At 53.1% G+C, this 27,059-nt stretch overlaps 2 protein-coding genes across 5 annotated transcripts in view; both read left to right on the plus strand.

The window, feature by feature from the left end:
- LOC121928481 (ankyrin repeat domain-containing protein SOWAHC-like) overlaps nucleotides 1-27,059 on the plus strand; it is a 46,347-nt gene that overhangs the window by 3,103 nt on the left and 16,185 nt on the right. The window lies entirely within an intron of this gene.
- Nucleotides 713-18,909, plus strand: ZNF335 (zinc finger protein 335). Of its 2 annotated transcripts, none has more exons than XM_042463253.1 (25): nucleotides 713-784; nucleotides 1,416-1,691; nucleotides 2,952-3,083; nucleotides 3,173-3,325; nucleotides 5,471-5,720; nucleotides 5,818-5,995; nucleotides 6,358-6,470; nucleotides 6,659-6,677; nucleotides 7,181-7,297; nucleotides 7,405-7,481; nucleotides 7,597-7,757; nucleotides 9,810-10,042; nucleotides 10,134-10,230; nucleotides 10,429-10,523; nucleotides 10,632-10,897; nucleotides 12,394-12,529; nucleotides 12,604-12,966; nucleotides 13,623-13,765; nucleotides 14,399-14,538; nucleotides 14,763-14,863; nucleotides 16,942-17,022; nucleotides 17,146-17,229; nucleotides 17,346-17,411; nucleotides 17,612-17,693; nucleotides 18,406-18,909. In XM_042463253.1, the coding sequence occupies exons 2-25, from the start codon at nucleotides 1,505-1,507 to the stop codon at nucleotides 18,522-18,524; spliced, it is 3,393 nt and encodes a 1,130-aa protein (XP_042319187.1). In that variant the 5' UTR covers nucleotides 713-784; nucleotides 1,416-1,504; the 3' UTR covers nucleotides 18,525-18,909. The 2 variants fall into 2 exon arrangements, with proteins under 2 accessions (XP_042319187.1, XP_042319186.1); XM_042463252.1 differs by having other exon boundaries at nucleotides 12,607-12,966; nucleotides 14,760-14,863.

Below are 27,059 nucleotides of genomic sequence, written 5' to 3' on the forward strand. Positions count from 1 at the left end.
TCGTGCCCGGCGCCTACCTGCCAGATTCCTCCTCTGTCACGCAGTCCCTTGGGGTCTCCAGCGCCTCCGCCGTGAGCCAGTCCGTTCTGGTCTCCCAGTCCCCCCAGGGCCTTGTCCATTCCAGTGTCCTCACCAAAGGGACTCCTGTGGTTTCCAACTCAGCAGCCTCCACCTCTTCTGACCTGGGCTCCACCATTGACAAGATCATAGAATCCACCATTGGCCCGGACGTCATTCAGAGTGAGCAGAAAGAGCAAAGAAAACTGAGAGATTATGGGGATGCATGCGGAGGAGTTGGGCGCATGGAATCCCTTTTCTTGTCATTTAAATCCATTGGTTCATGTTCTAGTCTCAGGCTGTCCCTATCTGCTACACGACATGCTTTCAGATATTTAAAGATGACTATTGTGCCATCTCTCAGTCTTCTTTTCTCCAAGCTAAACATATCCAGCTCCCTCTGTCATTCCTCAGGTCAGGACTTCCCTGATCTTTTTGTCATCTTGCTTGCCCTCCTATGGACACCTTCCAGCTTGTCAATATCTAACAAATTGGGTTTTGCAGAGCTCTCTCTCCTGTAGAGTCGTATATTTATTTAGAGGTCTGCAGATCTGTGCAGACATAAGTGCACACACTCTGGGCAGTTGCTGCTCTCCTTCTCCCGCCAAAGAAGAAAATCTGAGCACTCTTTTTTATTTTCCCAACACAGGATGCATTGCTGTGACAAGTGAGGATGACGGCGGGGCGCAAACAACCCAGTACCTCATCCTGCAGGGGCCAGATGATGGTGAGAAAAAGATCTTAGTTCTGTTTTTCCCTTCCTCAGTGAGTAAACCTTCTGGTGAAGCTTTCCTGGTCCTTCCCCTTAGGATTTGGGGGTGGGAGCTACTGTGGCAATCCAGGGCTGCATCCACACTGCAAGGGGGGGGGGGAGAATCCAGTTTGACACCACTTGACCAGCTATGGCTCAATGCTATGGAATTCTGGGATTTGTACTTTTTTGTAGCACAGTAATTGTAAATGATCCTAACTATGGTGATTTAATCCAGATGTCTTGTCAGTCTGTTCTAAGTTGTTCCCTGAACACACATCACTGTTACTACTTCCTTCATTTTAATCACATTTGTTCCCCAAAACTGGGACCTGAGGCAGTTTACAGAAATTAAAACGGGGGTCCCTACAGTGGTCAGGCTCCCTTCCTGACAGGTGCTTTGGTTGCATCCACACCGTAGAATTAATCAGTTTGGATCCTAGATGGTCCAAAATTCCTGTGAAACTGAGATAAGAATCAAGAAACCTTCTTGGCCAACCTGCCGGCTCCTGAAAAGGTGTCCTGGAGCCAGGGAGGAACGTGAACCTGGGAGCTGCCCCAAGGCAAACGAGAGTGATGTCTGTGTGCTTTGCTCCCTCCACTTCAGGTGCCCCAGTGATTTCCCAGGTGGCCAGCTCTACTCTGGCCCACAGCTTGGCTGCAGAAACCCTGGCGGATGGCCCCACCTCCACTTGCATGGAGCACCCGGTCCCCCTGGAGCCGCCTATGCATTTGGACCAGACCGGAGAGCCAGACCTGGAGAGCCTGGAGGAGCTGATGGAGGTGGTGGTGGTTCAGCAGTTCAAGTGCAAGATGTGCCAGTACAAGAGCGCCTCCAAGCAGACCCTCATCCACCACATGCGGGAACGGCACTTCCAGACAGGTGCGCCAGGCTGTCTCTGGGGTGGAGGGATGTGACGTCATGACTAGCAGAAAGGAAGAGCGTCATGCAAAGGCTGGTGGACTCTTGCTGTTCAGAGGCTTACAGGCCCAAGGCTGGCTGCTGTTAAAAGTTTGTCATACAGGGAAATAGGATTCTGCACCTTGAATATGACAGGCATCGAAAGCCAGCTCATCTTGTTATGGCAGGAGAGGCTTCTCTGAGCCGAGAGGAAATTCAGGACATGTGGCAGAGCCCTGTGGTTCCTGCTGCTTTACAGCCTTTCTGGTTGTGGAGACATCAACTGGTGGCTTCATAGAGTCCTAGAGTTGGAAGGGACCTCGTAGACCATTTAATCCAACCTCCTACTCAGTGCAAGATCCTCAACTAGCAAATTCCCAGAAACAGGGAGCTGTCCATCCTCTTTTTAAAGACACTTAGAGAAGGAGATCTCGCCACCTCTCTCAGCAATAAGATCCATGGCTGAGCCGCTCTCAGTGCCAATAAGTTGCTTCCCGTGTTCCCCATGTTCCCTGTATTCCGTCAAGATCTGTCCTCTTCAAATTAAAATATTAGACCTGGTCCTACCATTTGGGACAGCAGAGAACAAGCCTGCCCCCTCCTCTTTGTGGCACCCCTTCTGAGTCACCTTTCCTGAGTTTAAAATTTATGCAGGCCATATACACCCCAAACCTCACTTTTGTGTCCAGCTTTCCCCCTTTCCTTCAAAAAATAAGTTGGTGCAAATGAGGGGTGATTTTTTATTTTCCTGACTGAAAACTGCCCTGAAGAACCTGAAGCCAGATGCATATACAGTGGTTTGTCTTCTCCGCACCCCATCAACACTAACTGGGTTTTATTGTGGCTGCGGAACAGCTACAAAGGGCAACTAAAGGTAATGTGGCTTCAGTGTGCCCAGACCTACTGATGCAGCCAGCAAGAGTGGGATGTAGGGGTGAAAATGCCCACTCCATTGCCCGCCCCTTTATTTATTTATTTATTTATTGCACTTATCTCCTGCCTTTCTCCCAAAATGGGATCCATGGTGGCTGGTTTAGAGAGAGGGAGACAGAGAAAGAGGTCTCCCTTATTTGCCTGGCTGAGATTCTTGGAAGGTGGAAGTCCATGTTCATGTGAGGCATGGAAGGAAGGGGTCCAGGGGCCGAGTGGTCAGCCAGAAGTGGGCATGACACAGCCCTTCAACTGAGCCCTTGCCAGCTGGACTGGAATTTGCAACTATTGTTGTTGTCTGTTTTCCTCCAGCATCAGCCACCGGCCTGAAAAAGGGACGCCCATGTAAGAGAGTTCTTGTGGCAAAGATGCTGGAGAAAGTGCAGGAGGAGGAAGAAGAGGAGGACGACATTGTGGACGCAGGAGCTATTGATGACCCCAAAGGTATTTAAGAGGGACCACCCATCCCCACCATGCTCCCTTCCCCCCTCTTAGCTCTCCTTACTTTTTCTCTTGGGCCTTTCCTTCTACAGGTGACAGTGACTACAACCCAGCTGAGGACGAGCCCCGAGGACGTCTGCCCAAGCTCAGCCACCCCCTTCCCACCTCCAGCGAGGAGCCACTGCGTCGGCGCCCAGGGAGGCCCCGAAAATTTCCTCGCCTGGAGGTCCTCCCTCAGCAGGAGGGTAAGGAGAACATACAGAGCTGGACAAGTACCTCCCCAAGAGCATCCAGGGTGCGAGTGCTGGACCCAGACCCTTGGGGAGTTTGGGGTTTGTATCCTTGCTGGACTTTGGAGACCCCTTGGGTGACCCTGGACAAGTCCCACTCTCTCTGCCTCAAGAGAAGAAGGGAGTGGTGGCAAACCTTTTCTGTCCAGGTCTGGCCAAGAAAACCTTTGGAGTGGGTTTCCATAACAGCCTGTGTGGTTTATGGTTTGAATACTGTGTTTGGAGACCAGGGTTGAAATCCCTACTTAGCCCTGGAAACCCTAGGAGGCCTTTGTCAAGTCACACTCTCTCAGCCTTAGAGGAAGCCTCTAGGTAAATAAATAAATAAACCTTTAATTTATATCCCGCTTTTCTGTTACAAGACAATCAAAGCGGCTCACAACATATTAAAATCCACATTTACAAATTTATGTCCCAAATTCTCCCCCTTAAAACGGGATTAAACAAGTTACAATTAAAACATCTATTAAAAACACAATGAAATACAGCAAGGACAGAGCGGGGGCTGATCCATGATGCAGGGGGCAGTCATTCTGTGGCCAGGCACTTTATTCAGGAAAGGCCTGCCGGAAGAGATCCGTCTTGACAGCGTCTTTAAAGCTGTCTAAGCTGGCAATTTGACGGATCTCGTCTGGCAGACCGTTCCATGGTTTGGGAGCCATTGCAGAGAAGGCCCTCTGGGAGGGAGCACTTAGTCTGGTCTTTAAAGGCTGCAATGGATTCCTCCCAGAGGACCTGAGGGTGCAGCGGGGCGGATTATATGGAAACAGGCAATCCCTCAAATAGGTTGGACCCAAGCCATGTAGGGCTTTAAAGGTTATAACCAACACCTTGTTTTGTGCCCGGAAACTAATAGGCAACCAGTGAAGAGATTTTAAGATGGGTGTAATTCGGTCACTCCTAGTTTTTCTGGCGACCAGCCTGGCTGCCATATTTTGCACTAGTTGAAGTTTCCGGACTAGGCACAAGGGTAGTCCCATGTAGAGCGCATTACAGAAATCAAGTCGTGAGGTTACCAGTGAATGTACCACAGTTTCTAGGTCCTTTACTTCCAGGAAAGGGTGCAGCTGGCGTATCAGCCGGAGCTGATAACAGGCGCTCCTGATTGTCGCATTCACCTGATTTCTCATGTGAAGCGATGGGTCTAGGAGCACCCCCAGATTGCAAACACAGTCCTTTGTGGAGAGCGTGAGCCCATCTAGGACTGGAGGTTGCAACCCTATACCTGATTTGAGGGCCCCTACTGTAAGTACCTCCGTTTTGTCTGGATTCAGCCTGAGTTTGTTTTTCCTCATCCAGCCCATTACTGCTTCAAGACATTGATTGAGGGGAGAAATGCCATCTGTTGCCACAGCTGCTGATCGGGACATGGAAAAATATATTTGGGTGTCATCAGCGTACTGATAACACCCTGCCCCATGTCTGTGAATGATTTCCCCCAGCAGCTTCATATACATGTTGAATAGCATTGGGGACAGGATGGCGCCTTGAGGGACGCCACATTTAAGCTCCGTTTTCAAGGAGCGACTGTCCCCAAGCATCACCCTCTGGAATCTACCCGAGAGGAAGGACCGGAACCACTGGAGTGCAGTGCCACCAATTCCTAACTCTCCCAGGCGTTCCAAGAGGATGTCATGATCTATTGTGTCAAAGGCTGCTGAGAGGTCTAGAAGCACCAACAGGGTGCCTAGACAAAGATCGTCAGCCAGAGCAACCATGGCAGTCTCGTCCTGAAGCTGGTTTGAAATGGGTCTAGATAATCGGTTTCATCCAAGATGGCTTAGAGTTGAACTCATAGCAGTTACTAGCTAGCATAGTTGGTGAATAACTTCTCAAGGATGAAGGATGTTCTTTCCTTTTTTTGCAACAGGAAGTGACCTGTTCCTGTTCACTACCTTTCTTTAAAACAAAGAGCAGGGGGCACTCCTGGGGCTAAAATGGCCCAGGGGGTCCCAAATATGCAATGTAAATGCACCACACCTTTACAGAGCATGCCTTTCTACATGTCTGTCTGCACGTTAAGAGTCCCCAGATAGTTTCATCCCTTCCCGCAATTCCAGCCCTGCATCCCTCGCTCTTCTCACCCTTTCTGTTGCTCAGGTGGCGAAAGGGAGCCGGTGGTCTCATCCCAGTGTGCCCCCCAGGAAGGCCTGCGGGGCCCTGAGGCAGCCACCTCTTCTGATCCAGGGCCTTTGGGTGGCGAAAGCCCTGCAGAGCCTGTGGTGAGCCAGTCTGACTCAGAGAACAGGGACCCTGCTACCCGACAGGAGCCTGATGTTGTGCCCCGGCGGCGCGGCCGGCCCTCCCACCGTTTCCTGGGCAAGAAATACCGCAAATACTTGGGACGAAGGTGAGAAGATGGGATGGGAAGAGGGGACACTCACAGCAACCCCCTCTTGTGCCCCATAGCTGCTTCTGGCACTGAGTGCCCTTGTGCTCTCTTGCAGGTACTGCTATAAGTCAGCCAAGCCTCTGATGCGCCCCTTCCTGTGCCGGATCTGTGGCTCCCGGTTCCTCACGCAGGACGACCTGCGCTTCCATGTCAACTCCCACGAGGCAGGAGACCCCCAGCTCTTCCGCTGCCTGCAGTGCAGCTACCGCTGCCGGCGATGGTCATCTCTGAAGGTGGGATCACTGCAGCCGCTCTTTATGCCTAAGCAAGATGCAGCAACCCCAGGGAGAACTTTGGGTAATTTACCCACATAGACAAGGCCTACAAATGTATTAAAACTGATTTTAACTCAGGGCTTGGTTTTGATTTATATACCACCTTTCCAAAGTATCAATGTAGTGAGTTGCTTACAGTGAGTCATTAATGGTTCTATAATTTCATAGATGATTGCTTTAAGTTAAATGTTGTTTTAGGCTGTGTCCAGCGATGGTTGGATATAAATCAAACTAAGAAATGAAAAACCTGCCCTCTTCCCCCTTCTTCCCCAGAGGCAGTCAGTGGGTTGGTGCTATAACCCTCCTTTTGCCCCACACAGGAGCATATGTTCAACCACGTGGGGAGGAAGCCCTACAAGTGTGATGAGTGTGACTACACCAGCGTTTACAAGAAGGACGTCATCCGTCATTCTGCGGTGCACAATCGTGACAAGTAGGTGGTGTTTTGCTATGTCCCAAGACATCCCTTCTTTCCTTTCCAGTCAGGTCTTGGGTGGGTCAGTGCTTGCCTTGTGGCCACCAGACATGACAAGACCTCCCTTCCTCACACCTGTCAGCCTCCTTCTCCTCCTTTCCCACACAACCTCACCAGATTTTTTCTCCTTCATTGTTTTTTTTTAGGAAGAAGCGAGTTGATCTGGTGAGTAGCCTGTTTCTGTCCAATTCCTCCATCCTATTCCCCTCCATGACATTCTTATTTATTTACAAGACAACATAAGAAATGATTGACGGCAATGTTGTAGCCACAGAGGCTGCAAGTAGGGATAGCCACAGTATCCATGTATTATCATAATAATTCCCCTTCATATGTCTGTTATGGTTTTCCTGCACATGGGGAAATGGGTCTCTGCACTCTTAACATGCATGGGGACTTCTTGTTTTCCCATAAATACAAACCAGCCCCAGGAGGGTAGGTTGCTTTTGATTTTCCCAGGGGCAGCTGGAAGCAAAAAACAAAAAAACCAAAAAACCATGGCTCCAGAGCTGCAAGCAGAAGCCAGACTCAGGAGCTGGGGTTTTTCTGCTCAGCCTGAAGGCTAGGAGCTCTCTAGGGCAGACAGGTGCTGGTTGCCTTCCTGCCCCACAGCTAGGCTGCCCTAACCCTAAGGGAATGTGGGGATGGGAATCTCTCTGTCTCTGCAGCCCCCCAAGCGGAGCTCCTTCCCTTGCCCCATCTGCGACCGCATCTATTCAATGCAAAAGAGGCTCACCCAGCACATGAAGACACACAGCAGTGAGAAGCCCCACATGTGTGACAAGGTGGGTGCATAGGGTCCCTGGGTGCCCCTTGAGGAGGGTAAATCTGAGGAGGAAGCGCAGGTGTACTCTGTGGGATGTGAGCTCACATTCTCTTTCCTTCCTCACAGTGTGGGAAGTCCTTCAAGAAACGCTACACCTTCAAGATGCACCTGCTGACCCACATCCAGGCTGTTGCAAACCGCAGGTAAAACTCCTTGTGCTACTGGTAGGGAAGGGTGGGGTGGAGGTAGTGTTTTGCGCGTGTGCGCACACACACACACACTGCAAACTCTTTGTAACTCTGGCCTCCTCCTGGGCAGGTTCAAGTGCGAATTCTGTGACCATGTCTGTGAGGACAAGAAACTGCTCCTCAACCACCAGCTCCAGCACATTAATGACAAGCCCTTCCGCTGCAGCCTGTGCGCCTATGCTACTGTCCGCGAGGACTTCCTGCTCTCCCACGTGGCTGTCAAGCACACAGGTAGGAAGGGGTGTGTGTGTGTGTGTGTGTGAGAGAGAGAGAGAGAGAGAGAGAGAGTGTTGCAGTGCTGGCAGTGGTGATGGAGAACATAAGCATTAAATTGATATCTTTCCCATAGGCAAGGATGGTTAATTTAATCAGTTTCCTCCCTGCTGCAAGAAAGTCCTAGAGGTTTTCAAGAACTTTTTACCATTCGTAACTGATTTTGCCCAAAAATTCAATTCAATTTTTAGGTGTGCAGAAAGTGGCATCCTATGTGGAGTTTTCTTGCACAGAAAATTTCCCAAACTGTTCTTGCGTCCAGGGCTGCATCCACACTTGCAGAAATAATTCAGTTTGACATCACTTTTATCTGCCATGGGTCCATCCTGTGGAATTCAGGGAATTGTGGTTTTGTGAGGCACCAGAAATAGCTTGGAGCCAAAGTGGTGTCAAACTGGATTGTTTCTGCGATGCAGATCCACCCTGGGATTCTCCTTGTCAGGCTTTCCTGGCACTTGGGGAAGACTTTCTGTTTGTGGCCAAGTACTTGCAAATATTCTTTCCATCCCTGATACTTGCTGAAGGTGGGGTAGGCAGCATTGGAAGGCAAGGCAGCAGCCCCTGGTTATGGCCTGGGAAGGAGAGGAATCTCTTTCAGGGTGGCTTTTGCTCAGCAGTGTACAGCTTTTTCAGCCCCCCACCCCACCCCACCCAGAGGTCCATCCCTGGGAAGGGAAAGCATGGGCAGTCAGGAGTTCTACGTGCACACAACCACACAACCCCTCAGCGTTGCTCTCTGGGAGGGAAAGGAGCGTCTCCTTTTCCTTCCATCATGGAGAGAGGCATCTGCATACAAGGATCTTGGACCAGGGACAACAATCCTCACCCAAATCATTATTTCTGCTTTGCAGTCAGCAGCAAGAGCAGTCTGTATGAAATGAGTGCAAAACTGGGGCAACAGTGGGGTAGTGGGGATGGTGGGAGACCAGACTTTATGGGGAGGGCAGATTGGGCAACCCTGCTTCAAACTGAGAGGTGAGCAAAGGCAGTTTGCCCAGAGCTGCTCCTCTCGCCTTCTTCCCACAGAGATTCTGAGGGATCATTCACTGGGAAGGCTCCTGCCTCTGGAGCAGTGACTTCAACCGTGGACTATCTCCAAGTTGGCTCCTCCTCACTTGTGTTTCCCCCCAACTACCCACCCACCCCAACCACCTCTAAATGTACTGCAGAAATTAACAGACACTGTGCTCACCTTGGGAGCCAGCCTGGTGTAGTATGCTTCAGCATTGGACTATGACTCTGGAGACCGGGATTCAAAGTCCTGCTCAGGAAACCCCCTGGGGCAAGTCACATTGTTGTAGCCTCAGAGGAATGCGAAGCCATACACTCCTCTGAATATATCTTGCCAATAAATCCAGTTATAGGTTTGCCTTAGGGTCTCCATAAGTTGGAAATAGCCTGAAGGCACAAGCAACAATAACACTCCCCTAACACACTATAGACTCAAGGAGGTGCCTCTGCATCCCACCCAGTCACTGGTGGAAAACCCTTTCAGTAGCAGCTGGTTGCTGCTGGCTGCTACAATCCCTCGCCCCCCCAGTATCAAACTGGAGAGCGGTCCCTGGGGATCAGGAGGATGCTTTTGCCATTGTGCCCTATGGCTCAGGGGCCTCCCACTGGGCTGCTGATGGGAAGACTAGCCAGGCCCTTGGCCTGCTCCAGCTCTGGTTTTTATTATTATTGTTGTTGTTGTTGTTATATTTATTTATATCCTGCTTCTTTTTCAAATGCAAAACAGCTTACAATTTAAAAAATACAATTATAAACACACAAAAGTGAAGATTAAAATAGATTTAAAGTGGTACAGTATTAAAACACATTACTCAGTGGAAGAATACAGTTGTCCCTCCATTTTCATGGACTTTGAGTTGTGCCCAGCTTTTCTCCGGGGAGGGCCAGTACTTTATGCCATGGGAGCTATGGCACTCTGCCTTGGCCCTTCATGATGTGGCGGTGGGAATGTACTTCTTGGTGTATGCCAAGGCCACATCCAGCTACAATCCCTTTCAGGAGGGAAGCCGTTTGCCTGTGAGTTCTGCCACTTCACCACCAAGCACAAGAAGAACCTGCGCCTCCACATCCAGTGCCGCCACATGGAGAGCTTTGAGGAGTGGCTGCAGCGCCACCCAGAAGAGCCCCCCTGCCGCCGCCGGCCTTTCTTCACCCTCCAGCAGATTGAGCAGCTGAAGCAGCAACACAACCAAAGTCAGGGGTCTGTGGAGGCCACTGCGCCCAGTCCACCCGTGAGTCCTTCCACCTCCGGGCACCTTGACCATCCCTGCCCTGCTCTCTTCCACCTGCTCCCCCCTCCTCTCAGCTCTTGCTTTCCAGCAGGTTGCCTTCCAAATGGTTCAGGCCACCCCGGATCTGCCAGAGCCCCCCGTCTCTTCCCAGGAGGCCCTGGAGGGGACCACCATCATCTACGAGCCAGGTATGTGCTGGGATGGTCCAAGAGGGAGACATCAAAATCTTAGGAGGGATACGTGATTAGGCTGGAAGGTGGACAAATTACACCAGAAGTAATCTGTGTGGCTGGAGTTGTGCCCTGAATAGACAGCTGGCTGACTGAGGTCTGCACTCCAAAGGCTCTTTCTTGTTCTAACTGATGCCCCTCTTCTCCCTCTGCCAGATGTGGAGGGCTCCGCTGAACTGGCCACACGGACAGCACTGGACCTACTGCTGAGCATGAGCGGCCAGCGTGAGCTGCCCACCAGCACACTAGAGGTGAGATGGTCCAGTGCCAGGGCCCATTCTGACCCAAACAATGCTGTTCTTTGGGGGTGGAAGGGGCAGTTGGCATCCCCAGGCCCCATGGAGTCTTTGTCCTCGCAGGTGGCCGTGGTGAAGGCGGACAGCTTGGCCAAAGGTCCAGAGTCCCAGGGGGAGCCAGAGGGAGAGGTGCCCCAGACCCAGGTGCTGACGCTGCACGTGACGGAGCATCACGAGGCCCTGGTGCAGGAGGCCTATGAGGACGCAGTGCTGAGCAGCCCCTCTGAGATCCAGCAGGTCACCATCCCCTTCAGCCACGCCTCAGAGTACAGCATCATCACCCCAAGAGAGGAGGAGGAGGAGGCTGCTGTTGGCAGCACGTTCTACAGGTGAGGTTGGTGGAGGGGCCAGGTGAACCTCAGCCTCTGCGCATGATGTAAAAGGGATGCATGTGAGGTGGGATCAAGGGGTTTGAGCTTCAAGGGGTCTACCAGGGCAGCCAAAGTGAAGGCATGGTCCTTTGGGCACTTGGCTGAGACCCACTTATTTTATTTTATTATTTATTTACTTTATTTATATGCCGCCTTCCTCTCAGGATAGGATCCAAAGTGTCTTCCATAACAGCAAATCAAAATTTAAAATCAATTTTAAAACACCACACTATAAAACTGATTTAAAATCAGACCACCAACCACCCGCCCCAGATAAAACATACATCTGTACTGAAAACCTTGCCTGCTTAAGCATTAAAATCTTGCGTAAACAAAAAAGTCTTTGCCTTCCAGCAAAATGAAAGCAGGGAGGGGGCCAGCCTCGTCTCCTGCGGAAGGGAGTTCCAAGGGTTGGGAGCAGCCTCCGAGAAGGCCTTTTCTCTCATATCCTCACCCAGAGCACCTGAGATGGTGGCGGGATTGAGAGAAAGCCTTCCTCTGGTGATCTTAAAGCTCTGGCAGGTTCATATGGGGAGATACAGCCTATCAAATAGACCAGACCTAAGCCATGCAGAGCTTTATAGGTCACAAGCAGCACTTTGAATGGCTTGGCTTGCTTTGATAGAGTCCCCTGGGGTCACCTATTCTGTCCCTTTTCCATCCAGGAATCTACAGCTAAAGCATTCCTGGAAAATGCCCATTCGACCTCCAGAGACACCTCCTCATACCTTCCAAGGGAGTCCATTCCACTGTCTAGCAGCTCTTACTGTCCAGAACTCCTTAGAATCTTAGTATTGGAAAGGACCCAAGAGTCATCGAGTCCAACCTCCTTCTGCCATGCAGGAAGACCCAGCGAAAGCACTCCCAAAAGATGGATCCCCAATTCTGCTTAAAGTCCTCTGGATAGCCTGTTTCACTCCCAAACAGCTCCTGCTGTCTAGAAATACTTCTACAATTATAATTGTGATGTTCTTTCTCATAATTCTGAATCCATTAAATTAATGTTCTGTTTGCTGGAGCAGCATAAAACAAGCTCGCTCTATTTTCTACGTGACTTCTCTTTTGAGTACAGTATTTAATTATGGCTGAGAGCCAGCATGGCGTAGTGGTTTGAGTGTTGGACTATGACTCAGGAGGCCAGGGTTCGAATCCCAACTCTGCCATGGAAACCACTGGGTGACCTTGGGCAGGTCACACTCTCTCAGCTTTAGTGGATGTCAGTGTCAAGCCTCTCTGAAGAAACTTGCCAAGAAAACCCAGGGATAGATTCACTGCCATACATTGGAAACGACTTAAAAGCACACACAGCAACAGCTTATTCTTGCTAATGAAGCTGCAGGTGGGCTTTGAGTTTATCTCTGGAGCCAGGTAGTCTAATCAGCCTCGGCCCAGGGGTCCAGGAGGTCCCCAGGCTCACTTTCCTCCCCTCCCCTTGTTTGTTTTTTTTTTGGCAGAGAAGGGGAGGAAGAGGAGGAGGAGATGGAGCAGAGCCCCAGTGAGGCCGTGCAGTCTGTGATCAAGGACATGATGACCCCTGGCAGCAGTCATGCGCCCGAGAGCCACCTCCAGTCCTCCCCGCCTTCTGCTAAGGTGAGGGGGCCAGCCAACAGGTGGGGGGCCCAGCCAGACCTGGAAAGGGATCTCACTTTTGGTCTCTCCCCCAGCAGATGGACGGAGATCCTGCAGAGGCCCAAGGCAGCATCCGGTGGCCACTGGTCCAGTGCCTGGCCTGGCAGGCCCACAGGGCTGTGGCACTGGCATCGGGGGATCAGGAGGTGGCCCCTGCCAAGGCTGGGGTGCCCCCACTGCCCCAATCCCCCACGGCCAAGCAAGCCTCGTGCAGATCTGCTGGCCCCAAGAAGGTCCTAAGCAAAGGCGCCTCGGCCAAGACCTTCTCCTGCAAGATCTGCACAGCCGCCTTCACCGGCCGAGCCGAGATGGAGAGCCACAAGCGAGCCCATGTTGGACCCAGCGCCTTCAAGTGTCCCGATTGCCCCTTCACAGCAGCTGCCTGGACCGAAGTCCGGGTTGGTGCCATCCTCTTGTCATGGGCTTTCGTGAGAGGGGCCATGAGAGGCCATTGAGGGCTTTTGGGACAAGAGGTCTTGAGTTGGTGGTCCTCCACAGAGCCGAGTATTATTGGGAAGGGGTATAGGGACATGCTGGTGGAGGGGGCCCTTTGGATTTCTAGGCCTCCCTGTGCCATGTCCTAGAGCAATCCCTTCATTGCCACTTTGAATCCCCAGGGGAACTTGAATGGCCACATCCCCAACTGTGCCCACTCCCTTGGAAATAAAACATTGCCCTCTGGGGGGAAGGGTGGGGCATTTTCACCACATGTATGGCCTCTGGGCCTAAAGCAGCTGGGGTTGTGGCGCAAATGTCAAAATAGCCTCCCACACCTCCAAACTCTGGAGGCCACACAAGGCTCCGTGTGGTCCCCACACTTTCCCTATCTTGGCTGTAAAGAGTTTCCATCGGTAGCAGGAAAGAACCCTTGCTCTGTGTAGAATAAATTGGGAGGGAGTTACCCCCTGTGGTAGTAAAGGTGGGGAGGCCCTGGATGTATTGGAGGAGGGAGTATAAATGGTTCTGGGGTGAGGGAATGGGGTATTGAGGGGCTCATGCCACCCCTTTCTAGCTCTGGAGTGTGGCCCTAAGTTGACATCTCTTTCCTCTCCAGAGCCACATGGGTCAGCATGCCAGCCTCCGACCCCACAAGTGCCAGCACTGCAGCTTTGCTTCCAAGAACAAGAAGGACCTGCGCCGACACATGCTGACCCACACCAATGAGAAGCCCTTTGCGTGCCACATCTGCGGGCAGAGGTGGGTGCGGCTTGGTGCTGGAGGACCCTTCATGCAGAATAGCTACCTGCTGGGACAAGGCATCCACGTGCTGCAGGTTGCGTGTGTGTGTTTTGGGGGAGCGTGTTGGATTTTCAACACATATGCACCTGCACCCTAGCCCAGCTTGGGCTTTGCCTGCAGTGAATCCTTTGCAGGCATTTGGGTTCGGGGATAATGGCTTTTATAGATTTGGTAACCTTTCCTATCTACCAAGGGCTTCTGCTGTTTTGGGAGTGATTTGAGTTAATACTCCAACCTTGTAACAACAACAACAACAACAACATTTTTTTGTATACTGCTATTCCAACATTAGATCATAGCGGTTAACAACATTAATACAATAAAAAACATAATACATATCCCCAACAACAAATATCCCCATCCCCCCCAAAAAAACCATACTATACAGCACATCGTTAAAAACATTACTATTTACAAGACAACAAAATTAGCTGGATAGAAACAGTTGTGTATTGGGGGGAGAACAAGTTGGAATTAGTACACATGAGGGAAAGCTTGTCGGAAAAGGAAGGTCTTGAGATTTTTCCTGAATAGATCTACAGAAAAGGAGAACTGTTTGATGAAAAAGGAGGTGCTCTCTTCTGCTTATAGATTCAACCGCAATGGGCACCTGAAATTCCACGTCCAGAGGCTGCACCGGTCAGAAGGGAAGCCGGAAGCTGAGCTGCCCCCCACTGCCGCCCAGACAATCATCTTGAACAGTGATGAGGAGGCGTTGGCCACCCTGAAGAGTGAGTAGCAATCTGGGGTGGATCTTCTCTTGTCAAGTGTGGGGCTGGCACAGGGCAGATCCTCCTGTCTCCTCCCCTGCCCCCAAATCCTACTATCAAGGCAGTGGGGGAATGTTTGGAAAAGCACTGCCGCTGCCTGATCCAAACACCTTGCGTCAGGGAGATGGTTTGCTTCCTGTGGTTCACATCTGATGGGCTGCCTCTTTTCCCCAACCCAACAGCAGCTCTGCAGTCCAGTCAGGCTGTGCTAGCACCTGAGCGACTCCAGCAGGCTCTGGGGCAGGAGCACATCATCATGACGCAGGAGCAGAGCACCACCGGCCAGGTAAGCACAAGCAGTGGAACACATACAGGCACATTCTGTCACTGGGAGCCCCAGAGGTTGGAGCTCCGTGACATACCTTGCTCTGCGTTCTGCTTTCCAAGTGTGGCAAGGCAGACACCTGAAGGAGGACACTGAAAACGGGGCTCAGCGGTCGCAGGACGCCCCCATCCGTTTGCTCCCATTCTCTCACATCCTGTCTCTGCACCCAGAGCTTGTGTTGCTGGGAGACCTAGGAAATTCACCACCCATGAATTCATTTAAAGATCCCTTGAAACAACTAGTGCTTTTAACCCACACTGTCTGCCATGGTTCCATCCTATGGGAATCCTGGGATTTGTAGTTCCATAAGGTATTCAGGAGTCATTGCATTGGAGCATTAGACCCTCACCAAATGTCAAACCCCAGGATGCCATCGGAGGCATTATTGTTATAGTTGTGCGCCTTCAAGTTCTTTCCAACTTAGATCACTGGGTTTTCTGGGGCTGAGAGAGTCTGACTCACCCAAAGTCACCCTTTGGGTTCCATGACCAAACCCTGGTCTGCAGAGTCATAGTCCCAATGTTCAAGCCACTATACAACTCAGGCTCCCTGCAACTAAAGTGAGTACTAGAATACTGTAGTAGGAAATAGACAAGGGTTTTATGTGTTTGTATGTGCAACCCTGGCACTGAAGGAAGCAGGCCAATTGGGTGGTTAGGTACAAAGGGCATTAAGGACACGGTGAAAGACAGCAAGTGGAACTGACAGAAGCTTGACAACTTGAAGGCACACAACTATAACAACAATGCCTCCTATGGAATCCTGGGGTTTGACGTTTGGAGAGGGTCTAATGCTCCACAGATTTTTCATCTGGATTCAAGCAACCACAGCTTGAAAATATTTTTTAAATGTATAAATTTCAAAACGCAGACCCTGATTTTGCCATGTTATATAAGGGACAGCATTTTACTATCCACTGTATTTAATGGGACTTGAACATCCACAGATGTTTAGGGGAAGTCGTGTTGGCCATATAATAAATCTAATAACATCTAAACAACATTTTGGCCAACCGAAATGCACAATTACATGTTGCAAGCTTTCGAAGTCACGCTGGCTTCTTCATCAGGCAAACAGGAGAAAGAAATTGAAAATGTTAGTCATAGGCCTGCATTTTCTGTTTTCAGTTTTAGCTGAGATGGTAGGGAGGGCTATCTGCAGGCTGGCACCCACCCATCCCCTTTGGCCATGCGGTCACTGAGAGATTTTCAGAGACAAGGAAATGTAATGTCTGTTTGCAATTCAAAGAATCCAACACATCTCCCTTCTTTGTGAAGCCACAGGCTCCTGTGTAGGAAGGGTAGGTAGGTAGCTACTGTATGTCTACCTACATAGGAGCCTGTTGCTTCACAAAGGAAGGAAACATCATCTTTGAATTGCAAATGAATATTAAATTTCCTTGAATTTGAAAATCTCCCAGTGGCCCAATAAAGATATCATTGTTTGGATGTTATTGGATCCACAGATGTTGGTATCTGTGGGGGTTCTGGAACCAAACCCCAGCGGATACCAAGGGCCCATGGTAGTTCAATTGTCCCTGAATTCAGTCTCTGCATCTGAAGACAGGACTCTGGCTAATGGGAGCAGGTTTATTGCCCATTTGGTTCAATTGGAAGTCCCTTCCAGTGTGAGAAAATGGATCAGTTCCTTCAGCCCTGTGCTCCCCTTTCGTTGCTACATTTGGCTTTGGTGCTAAATGATGCATGAAGAAAGCAAGAAGGGCCACCAGTCCCCCAGTGATCCCTGGGTGCAGGGTTGGGAAGAGACAGTTCCAGTGAGGATGATCTTTGAGCCTGGAGTTGAACCTCATGCAAGGATGCATGGACAGCAGCCTGCTTCTCCAGGGCCATATTTTGTGGCTCTTGGGGTCATTTTATGTTGGGAAGAAGACCCAAGAAAGAGCCAGAAGGAAACGTGGTGCAACTACTTTGGGGGGGGGGTATGTTTGTGGGTTACACAGTCCCCTGGCGGTGTCAGTATTGCCCCAATCCCCAACATCAGCCCCTCCTTGCTGGCCTAAAAATGCTGTGTCTCTGCAGGATGAAGCCACCTACATCCAGGAGATCATGACAACGGCAGATGGGCAGATGGTGCAGCACCTGGTGACGGCAGAGAATCAGGTGCTGGAGCCAAGGGAGCAGATTTGGCATTTGTGCAGAGAGAACACACGCGAGGTGTGTGTGCGCAAAGAATTGGAGAGACTGGAACTCATGCATCTCTCTCTTGTTCTCTTTCCTCCAAAGGTCCAGTACATCATCACCCAGGATGGTGTCCAGCCCCTTCTCCCCCACGAATATGTGGTCCTGCCCGAGGGTCACCACCTCCAGGTGAGCCACACGGGGCCCTGAGGCCTTCTTGACCCCCCACAAACACCCCCACAAGGGAAGCCTTGGTCCCCCCACCACCATTTCCATGCTCACTCAAAGGGCCTCTTGCTTTTCAGGTCCAGGATGGACAGATCACCCACATCCAGTATGAACAAAGTGGACAGTTTCTGCAGGAGTCCCAGGTGGGAGGCCTGGCGGGAAAAGGGGGCTGGGGGAGAACCAGGGATGCATCCTGGGCCCCCTCCCCAGTCCATGCATGCTGCGGGGGGAGGCAAGGCAGCCGATCTGTTAAGAGCCAGGCCATGGCTATGGCACAAGCCACTGTCCAGATTGCTAATGGGAGAGCCCCTGTGAGCCACACATTCTCTCTCTGTAACTGTAGATCCAGTATGTCCCAGTGTCACCAGGACAGCAGCTTGTCACTCAGGCTCAACTGGAAGCAGCAGCTCACTCGGCGGTGACAGGTAAGTGTGTATGTAAGAGACAGAGAGCATTCCTGCGTTCACATCTACAAATTATTAACTGTTGAATGTGGACTTGGGTCAAGCAACTGAACCTTCTGTTTATGGGAAACTGGGAAAATTGGTTGTTTCAGGAGTAGAGAGGAGTGGTCCCTGAGTCCTGCTTTTCCAGAGTGGATTTCTAGGTGCTGATCTTCATCCATGGGGGCCTTTTGTTTTCCAGTTTAGTTTTTCCAGTGTTGGGTGCCTGCTACGGTCCATCTCCTTCTTTGGAGGCCTTTAAACAGAGGCTGGATAGAATTGTAGAATCCTAGAGTTGGAAGAGACCCCAAGGGCCCTGATCCAGTCCAACCCCTTTCTGCCATGCAGAAAATCACAATCAAAGCATATTTGACAGATGGCCATCTGTTGGGGATGTTTTGATTTTGAGATCCTGCATGGCACAATTGGGTTGGACTGGATGGCCCTTGTGGTCTCTTCCAGCTCTATGATACTATGATCTGTGCCTCCCTTTCTTCTGCCACCCCACTTTCTTCCAACTCCATGCCAAGCAGAGGAGAGGGGCCTGGGTGCCCAGCCTCTGCCAAGATTCCCATTTGTGTGAGTTGCAGAGTGGGGCTTCCCCCAGGCCAGATTCTGCCCCTGCAGCAAGTCTTTCTTTTCAAATCCTGTTGGTTTGTTGTGTGTGTGCGTCATGCCTTTCTCTTCCTTGCAGCGGTGGCTGACGCAGCCATGGCCCAAGCACAAGGCCCATTCAGCGCCGACGCAGCCACGGACCAGATCCACCAGCTGCAACCGGGAGTCCACTACGACATCATCACGGTGGCAGAGTAGCCATCACCTCCTCCCTTGACCAGCATGGACCAGTCTCCTGGTTGCATCAGAGGAGTATCAGTGACATCGGGACTGGCGCCCTGTCCAGACCGGCCGTACCTTCGGACATTTCTCAGCATGTGGCACAGCTGGTGTCCTTTTCGCTTTGGGTGGCATCAGTCTTTTGGGCAATGGGCCGTAGCCTGTGAACTGGCAGGGTTTGCCCTGTCCTACCCTGGCTGTGGGCAACTGGACCCAGAAAGAGAGACTTTTTTTGGCAGATACTATGCACGGAGAGGAGCCCCCCTCCTCCGAGGGTCAGTTCCCTTATGGGCTTGGAGGGAAGTTGGTGGTCAGCCTTGGGTGATCTTCCCAATAAAATAAAGGCAGCAGCATGTGAGAGTGACCGTCTCTTCAGCCGCCTCTGTCCAGCCCTCTCTTTGCTCAGGTGACCTTGACTCAGGAGCCCCCCAGCTGTGCGTCCTGCCCCCATTTGTTTGCCTAGGATTAAGCGACTGGTGAACAGGGCAAATCCCGTGTAACTCTCCCGCCAGAACAACGGCTGCCTCCTTGAGCCGGTGGCTTGGCTGTCTGCTTACATGGGCTTATGACAGCTAATCTGGGACTTTTAACTAGGACTGTTTGCATTATACTGATTATTGTCTTTAATAGGGCAAACAGCTTCAGCCACCCAATGACCCAGGAGGGCACCGGCGGTCCTCTCTTTTTCCCTTGGGGATGGGCATGGGGGGTGGTTACGGGCTCCTGGGGTGGGTGAGGGGCTCCCAGGTCAGAACCCACCTCTCTGCCCCCTCTGTCTTGCTGGCTGGCTGGCAGGGCACACAACCAGAGATGGTGGGGGTTACAGGAATGTGCCATGCCAGTGTCCATTTGCCCTTCCGAGTAGCACTGCAGGAGCCTGTCCCCTGTGAGCTGGTGCAGGAATGGGGAGCTCTCTGAAATCTAGGGCACCTCGGCCATGGCTCTCATCTGGCCCTCCAGCTGTGCGCCTGGGCATTAGCAGGAGGGGGCATTAGGGAAAGCCCCAGCAGTGCCAGGAGGGGGCCAGGCATGTGTAGATTACAGGCCATTATCTAATAAAGCCAGATCACCCAGCATGCCTGGCTCATGATCCCTCGGGCGGCGCCGAGTCCTTTGGGGACAAGGTCACGGCAACCAGATGTGCGCTGGGGGGGCACACGGTTGGCGTTTCACACGGAAGGCTGTGGCCAGCTCCCCTGGTTGCCTCTTCTTGGCAATTTCTGGTCAAGCAGTAGAAAGTGGCCAGGCCCTTGTTCCATTGTCTCCATTGGTGGGGGGGTCTTTTTGTGGTGTGTGCGTAGGGGGGAAGGAGGCAGCAGCAAACACAAACGAACAGAGGCACACCTGGGTTGGCATGAGCCACCACCGCAGGAGGGGTTGTGGTGCCCCTTTCTTCTCCCTCCAAACCCAGAGGTTTGTGGCCCTGGCTGGGCTGTGCAGGTAAGCTGGGTGCCCCAAGCGTCACAGCTGTTGTGTGCCATTGAGCCACCTTTGTCTGGTAGCATTAGAGAGCCCAAGAGTCCAGCTGTGCCACGGCTCAGGTCTCCTCTTTGCCATCCTTTCTAGTGAGTTAATAAATAATAATAATAGGTTTTATTTATATACCGCCCAATCACTGGGAATCCGAGGGTTTAAAATAGAGGGGATAACAGACAGTTCCCTGCCCACAGCTTACAATCTAAAAGACACGACACAAAGGAGAAGGGAATGGTTGAGGGGGGGAGGGAATCAGGTCCAGCATTCTTCTCTCCTTCTGAGGCCTGGACCAAGGCAGATGGACCGGAGGGAGGGCTCTTCTTCTTCAGGCTAGCCCCTGATGGAGCTGGGCCAGCCTACTCTCTCCCAGAGGCCGAAAGATGACAGTTAGGGAGGGAGGAGCCTCCTTCTTCAGGCCGGCCCCTGATGGTACTGGGCCACCTTCTCTCTCCCTCAGAGGCCGAACGATGACAGTTAGGAAGGAGGAGCCCCTCTTCAGGCTGGCCCCTGATGGTACTGGGCCAGCCTACTCTCTCCCTCAGAGGCCGAACGATGACAGGGAGGGGAGCCTCCTTCTTCGGGCTGGCCCCTGATGGAACTGGGCCAGCCTACTCTCTCCTCAGAGGCCGAAAGATGACAGGAGGGAGGAGCCTCCTTCTTCAGGCTGGCCCCTGATGGAACTGGGCCAGCCTTCTCTCTCCCTCAGATGCCGAAAGATGACAGTTGGGAGGGAGGAGACTCCTCTTCGGGCCGGCCCCTGATGGTACTGGGGCCAGCCTTCTCTCTCCCTCAAGAGCGAACGATGACAGTTAGGAGGGAGAGCCTCCTTCTTCGGGCCGGCCCCTGATGGAACTGGGCCAGCCTCTCTCTCCCTCAGAGGCCGAACGATGACAGTTAGGGAGGAGGAGCTCTTCTTCGAGCTGGCCCCTGATGGTACTGGGCCAGCCTCTCTCTCTCCTCAGAGGCCGAACGATGACAGTTTAGGGGGGAGGAGCCTCTTCTTCAGGCCGGCCCCTGATGGTAATGGGCCCGCTTCTCTCTCCCTCAGAGGCCGAAAGATGACAGTTAGGGAGGGAGGAGCCTCCTTCTTCAGGCCGGCCCTGATGGTACTGGGCCAGCCTTTCTCCCTCAGGGCCGAAAGATGACGTTGGGAGGGAGGGCCTCCTTCTTCAGGCCGCCCCTGATGGTACTGGCCAGCCTTCTCTCTCCCTCAGAGGCCGAACGATGACAGTTAGGAGGGAGGAGCCTCCTTCTTCAGGCCGGCCCCTGATGGTACTGGGCCACCTTCTCTCTCCTCACAGGCCGAACGATGACAGTTAGGGAGGGAGGAGCCCTCCTTCTTCAGGCCGGCCCCTGAATGGTACTGGGCCAGCCTTCTTCTCCCTCAGAGGCCGAAAGTGACAGTTAGGGAGGGAGGAGCCTCTTTCTTCAGGCCAGCCCCTGTGAGTACTGGGCCAGCCTTCTCTCTCCCTCAAAGCCGAAAGATGACAGTTAGGGAGGAGCCTCTGTTTTCAGGCCAGCCCCTGATGGAACTGGGCCAGCTTCTCTCTCCCTCAGAGGCCGAACATGACGTAGGGAGGAGGGAGCCTCCTTCTTCAGGCTAGCCCTGATGGTACTGGGCCAGCCTTCTCTTCCCTCAGAGGCCGAAAGATGACAGTTAGGGAGGGAGGAGCCTCTGTCTTCAGGCCAGCCCCTGATGGTACTGGGCCAGCCTTCTCTCTCCCTCAGAGGCGAAAGATGACGTTAGGGAGGGAGGAGCCTCCTTCTTCAGGTGGCCCCTGATGGTATGGGCCACCTTCTCTCTCCCTCAGAGGCCGAAGATGACAGTTAGGAGGAGGAGCTCCTTCTTCGGGCTAGCCCCTGATGGAACTGGGCCAGCCTACTCTCTCCCTCAGAGGCCGAAAGATGACAGTTAGGGAGGGAGGAGCCTGCGTCTTCAGGCCAGCCCCTGATGGTACTGGGCAGCCTTCTCTCTCCTCCGAGGCTGAAGATGACAGTTAGGGAGGGGGAGCCTCCATCTTCAGGCCAGCCCCTGATGGTACTTGGGCCAGCCTTCTCTCTCCCTCAGAGGCCGAAAGATGACAGTTAGGGAGGAGGAGCCTTCTTCTTCAGGCCGGCCCCTGATGGTACTGGGCCAGCCTTCTCTCTCCCTCAGAGGCCGAACGATGACAGTTAGGGAGGGGAGCCTCCTTCTTCAGGCCGGCCCCTGATGGTACTGGGCCAGCCTTCTCTCTCCCTCAGAGGCCGAACTGATGCTATAGGGAGGGGAGCCTCCTTCTTCAGGCTAGCCCTGATGGTACTGGGCCAGCCTTTCTCTCCTCAGAGGCCGAAAGATGACAGTTGGGAGGGAGGAGCCTCTTTCTTCAGGCCAGCCCCTGATGGTACTGGGCCAGCCTTCTCTCTCCCTCAGAGGCCGAAAGATGACAGTTAGGGGGAGGAGCCTCCTTCTTCGGGCTAGCCCCTGATGGAACTGGGCCAGCCTACTCTCTCCCTCAGAGGCCGAAAGATGACAGTTGGGGAGGGAGGAGCCTGCGTTTCAGGCCAGCCCCTGATGGTACTGGGCCAGCCTTCTCTCTCCTCAGAGGCTGAAAGATGACCGTTGGGAGGGAGGGCCTCCATCTTCCGGCCAGCCCTGATGGACTGGGCCAGCCTTCTCTCTCCCTCAGAGGCTGAAAGATGACAGTTAGGGAGGGAGGAGATCCTTCTTCAGGCTAGCCCCTGATGGTACTGGGCCCAGCCTCTCTCCTCAGAGGTGAAGAATGACAGTTAGGGAGGGAGGACCTCCATCTTCAGGCCAGCCTGCTGGTACTGGGCCAGCCTTCTCTCTCCCTCAGAGGCCGAAAGATGACAGTTAGGGAGGGAGGGCCTCCTTTCAGGCCAGCCCCCTGATGGTACTGGCCAGCCTTTCTCTCCCTCAGAGGCCGAAAGATGACAGTTAGGGAGGAGGAGCCTCCTTCTCAGGCCAGCCCCTGATGGAACTGGGCAGCCTACTATCTCCCTCAGAGGCCGAAAGATGGACAGTTAGGGAGGGAGGAGCCTCCTTCTTCAGGCCGGCCCCTGATGGTACGGGCCAGCCTTCTCTCTCTCTCAGAGGCCGAAGTGACAGTTAGGGAGGGAGGAGCCTCCTTCTTCAGGCCGGCCCCTGATGGAACTGGGCAGCCTTCTCTCTCCCTCAGAGGCCGAAAGATGACAGTTAGGGAGGGAGGACGCTCCTTCTTCAGGCCGGCCCCTATGGTACTGGGCCCGCTTCTCTCTCCTCAGAGGGCGAAAGATGACAGTTAGGGAGGGGGAGCCTCCTTCTTCAGGCTAGCCCTGATGGAACTGGGCCAGCCTTTCTCTCCCTCCGAGAGCGAAAGATGACAGTTAGGGAGGGAGGAGCCTCTTCTTCAGGTTGGCCCCTGATGGAACTGGGCCAGCAGTTGTGCCAGTGCCCATGTGGCCCCAAGGCAAAGGCCAGGGCTCTGCTAGCAGTGGTCTCTGGATGGATGGATGGGCTGCTGCCAGAGGGTTCGAGTGCGAAGGTGGTCCCAGGCCCTGGCCCTTGTCGCTGGCTGCTCCTTGTATCTATCTGGGGAGCTTTAACTCATGGCCTCCAAGAGCCCATCATCCACTGCAGACTCTTCCTTCATGGGGCTCCATCCAATGCCCCCCCTTTAGCAGCCGGGCTCGGGGTACAAGAAAATCCCAAACCCACCAGCCAGGGCTCCTCTTTCTGTGGCAAGCGGAGGCAAAGCGCTTCCTGGTCCATCATCATCATCATCATCATTCCCAAGGGTCACGCATAGAGTCCGGAGGAAGGGCCAAAGGAGGGCCCCGGAGGGGGCCCAAGCGGCCTTGGCTCCCGTTCAAAAGCCCTTCTTTCCCGAAAGGCCCTCTTGCCCTGGGCGCCTCTCTTTGGGGGCTGGGCTGCTGCGCCGCCGATCAGGGACGTAGCCAGGATTTTAGGAAGGGGGGGGTCCAGCTAAGTGCCACCCTTGAATGGCGGCGCAGCAGCACACGCCTTCATTTCTCTCCCACCCCCCCCATCATTCTATGGAAGGGGGGGGACCCCCTGGTACGTCCCTGCGCCGAGGATGTCTCCTCCGGAGGACTCCGGCCTTCGCTCGGCGGGATCTTTGGAGAGCGCTTCAGCCGGCCCCTGGAAGCTCCGCCCGCCGGCCTCTCCTTCCCCCCGGAGGACTGCCAGGCTGCTGCTGCTGATGATGAGCTGCTCCTTGCCGTGTAGCCCTTCCTCGGGACTGAGGAGGCCGCCCTCCTTCCTCCTCCTTCTTCTTCCCGGGCGGAGGAGAACCGAGGAGAGCAGCAGCACGAAGCAACCCTTTTCCTGGGGCCGGGCGGCTCCGCTGCGAAGCTCCGAGAGGGTCAGGCCCTTCTCTCTCCCTCCTTCGGGGCCAGGAGGGCCTCCTCTCCTCCTCCTCCTCACTCCCCCGCTTTTGGCAGCCCCCCAGAAACAGCTGGAGCTCTGTCAGGCGCCGAGACAGAGTGGCCTTGGGAACCAGAGAGAGAGAGAGAGAGATAGGGGCTCCTCGGGGCCATGGCTGCTCCCTAGTCTCTCTCCTCTCCAAGGCGCCAGGCAGCAGCCTCCTCGGGTCGAGTGGGGCTAAACCGCAGACGCGCAAAGGCTGGCTGGCCGGGCTGCAGCACACAACCTGGAGGACATCACCCGCTTTGCACCGCTTTAACTCTTTCTGCTGAAGGCTATGAATCTTGGAGCGGAGTATGTTGTGGGGCCCAGAATCCCATAGCAAAGGCCAGACAAAGATTAAAGCGGTGCCAAAGGGGTTTCCTGCAGCGTGGCTGCAGCCAATGCTTGCGAAGGAAAGCGAATGGGGAATGGCAATCTCTCTTCTGCGTCCGGCAGGGGGCGCTGTTGGCTAAGAAGCCGCCCCGCCCGCCCCGCCCCTGGCTCAGGGGCCCTGGGCGCAAGAGAGAGCAAGGGACCCTGGGGCCAAAATGTCAAGGAAAGACATTTACATCTGTATTGATAGATCTAGATCGACTTAGATAAAGATGAGAATAGAAAACAATGATACAGATCTAGATAGATCTAGATCTAGATCTAGAAGATAAACACAACTGCCAGGGTGCCACATGACATTACAGAAAAAATGTGCCCTTACAGGTTCCATGAGATTGACGTGAACATTTGGCACATTTGCCATCCGCTCGGCCCGCCTTCTCCATGGGTTTGGGTTTTTTATCCACGGCTTGAAAAGAGTCCGCAAAGGTGCAATCCCAAATAGCAAACTTGATTTTGCCATTTTAGATAAGGGACACCGCTTTGCTCTGCCATTTGGGAGCGCCAGAACCAAAGCAAGCCGGATGCAAGGGAATGACGATTGATGGGTAAGAGTAGTATACAACCCCACAAGGAAGGATGATCTGCTGGTGGGATGGGAAGAGGAGGAGAAAGTCACTGGGGGGACGGTGACCCTATGGGTTTCCAGGGCAGGTGACCCCCCTCCCGACTGGGACCAGTGGCCCCTCTCCTGGCCGGAGGAGCCTCCCAGTGGACAGGGCAAGGGCTGCCAGAGGGTCCCGTGGGCTGGAAGGAAGGGCCATCCTGCCTTTCTCCCCAAGGGATTCCACGAGGGATATACATCCTTGAAATATATACAGTAATGCCTCCTTGCAGTGGGATTTTCCCAGGTGATGTGGTCTTGCATTGGAGCCTATGGAACTCACTGCTACAAGAAGGAAGCCAAGTTTTGGGTCTGGTCCTCCAGGCGTTTTGGACTTCAGCTCCCAGGAGCCAATGGTTTGGGATTCTGGGAGTTGAAGTCCAAAACCCCTAGAAGGCCCAAGTTTGGCAAAGCAGCCCAATAGAGCTTCCAGTCTCAGGGGCAGCCTACCTTTGGAGGAGCAGGGCTGGTGGGGGGCTTCTCAGGGAGGCATTGGGCCACTTGGGGGGAGATGGGGGTTGGGATGCCAGGCCAGAAGGAGAGGGAGGGCAAAGGAGGGAGGCAGGGGGCTCCTCTTCAGGGAGGGGTCTAAAGCACCAGGGCCCTCCTGCAGGGCCGCAGGGGGTCCAACTAGTTGACCTTCAGGACAACCTTCCTTCCAACTGTCATGTCTGACCAGTGGTCCAGCGTCCGCGACTCCCTCTGTTCCAGCCAAAAAGCAAAAGGGGGCCCTCTCGTGAAGTCAAAGGCTTTCATGGCGGCATCCATAGTTTTGGTGGGTTTTTTTTGGTCTCTGTGTCCATGTTCTAGCAGTTTCCTCCTGACGTTTCGCAAGCAGCCTTGTGGCATCTGGATCTTCAGAGAATGCTGCCGGAAAGGGGCTGGGGTGTGTGTGTGTTGTTGTGTGTGTGTGTGGTGTGTGTAATATATATATTATATTATATATATATATATATATATAATTATATTGTGTGAACTGGAAGGCAGGAGGGATTTGCATGGGTCTGGTTCTGTTGCTAATGGCAGGCCTCAGGCTGGGAGGGTCTGCACAAGAGGATTGCTGTCTCTTGATCTGTGCTCAGTGTCTGCTGGCAGATTTCTCATTTGGCATTTATTCCAGGGCCAGGGGTTTCCCAGCAGACACTGAGCACCAGCCAAGCAACCTATCCTCCCAGCCTGAGGCCTGCCATTAGCAACAGAACAAGACACAGATCACCATACAAATCACTTTCTCTCAGCCAAGAGTCACGCAGTATATTGATACCAAGTCCTTTCCAGACGCATCTCCTGAAGATGCCAGATCCTCAGAGGCTGCTTGCGAAACCTCAGAAGAAACTTTCTAGAACATGACACAGAGACCGAAACAGCCACAAAAAACTAGGTCTCTTCTTTCAGCCTGAATAGCTGAGGTTAACATCTGTCAGGGTTTTGAAACATCTGGAATTCCTTTAAGCCCCCCCCCACCATCTCACCCCCAAATATATCTGAAGGACAGAAGGCAAATCCCTGAAGGAAGGACTGCTGAGTCCAGTGCAGAACAACAACAACACAACAACAACAACAATTATATATTATTTATTATGTGTACCTCACCTTCCCCTCCCCCCCAAAAAATTGGGGGTGGGTGGGTAGGTGT

This window comes from Sceloporus undulatus, chromosome 4, assembly GCF_019175285.1.
Source record: "Sceloporus undulatus isolate JIND9_A2432 ecotype Alabama chromosome 4, SceUnd_v1.1, whole genome shotgun sequence".
Lineage (NCBI taxonomy): Eukaryota > Metazoa > Chordata > Lepidosauria > Squamata > Phrynosomatidae > Sceloporus > Sceloporus undulatus.

What these genes read in the sequence shown, in the direction of transcription:
- ZNF335 (XM_042463253.1), top strand. Translation starts at nt 1,505, where the DNA reads ATGGAGCACCCGGTCCCCCTGGAGCCGCCTATGCATTTGGACCAGACC. An exon ending in AGCAGAGCACCACCGGCCAG is followed by an intron (nt 14,864 to 16,941) that starts GTAAGCACAAGC and finishes GTGTCTCTGCAG; the next exon opens with GATGAAGCCACCTACATCCA. An exon ending in CCGAGGGTCACCACCTCCAG is followed by an intron (nt 17,230 to 17,345) that starts GTGAGCCACACG and finishes CTTGCTTTTCAG; the next exon opens with GTCCAGGATGGACAGATCAC.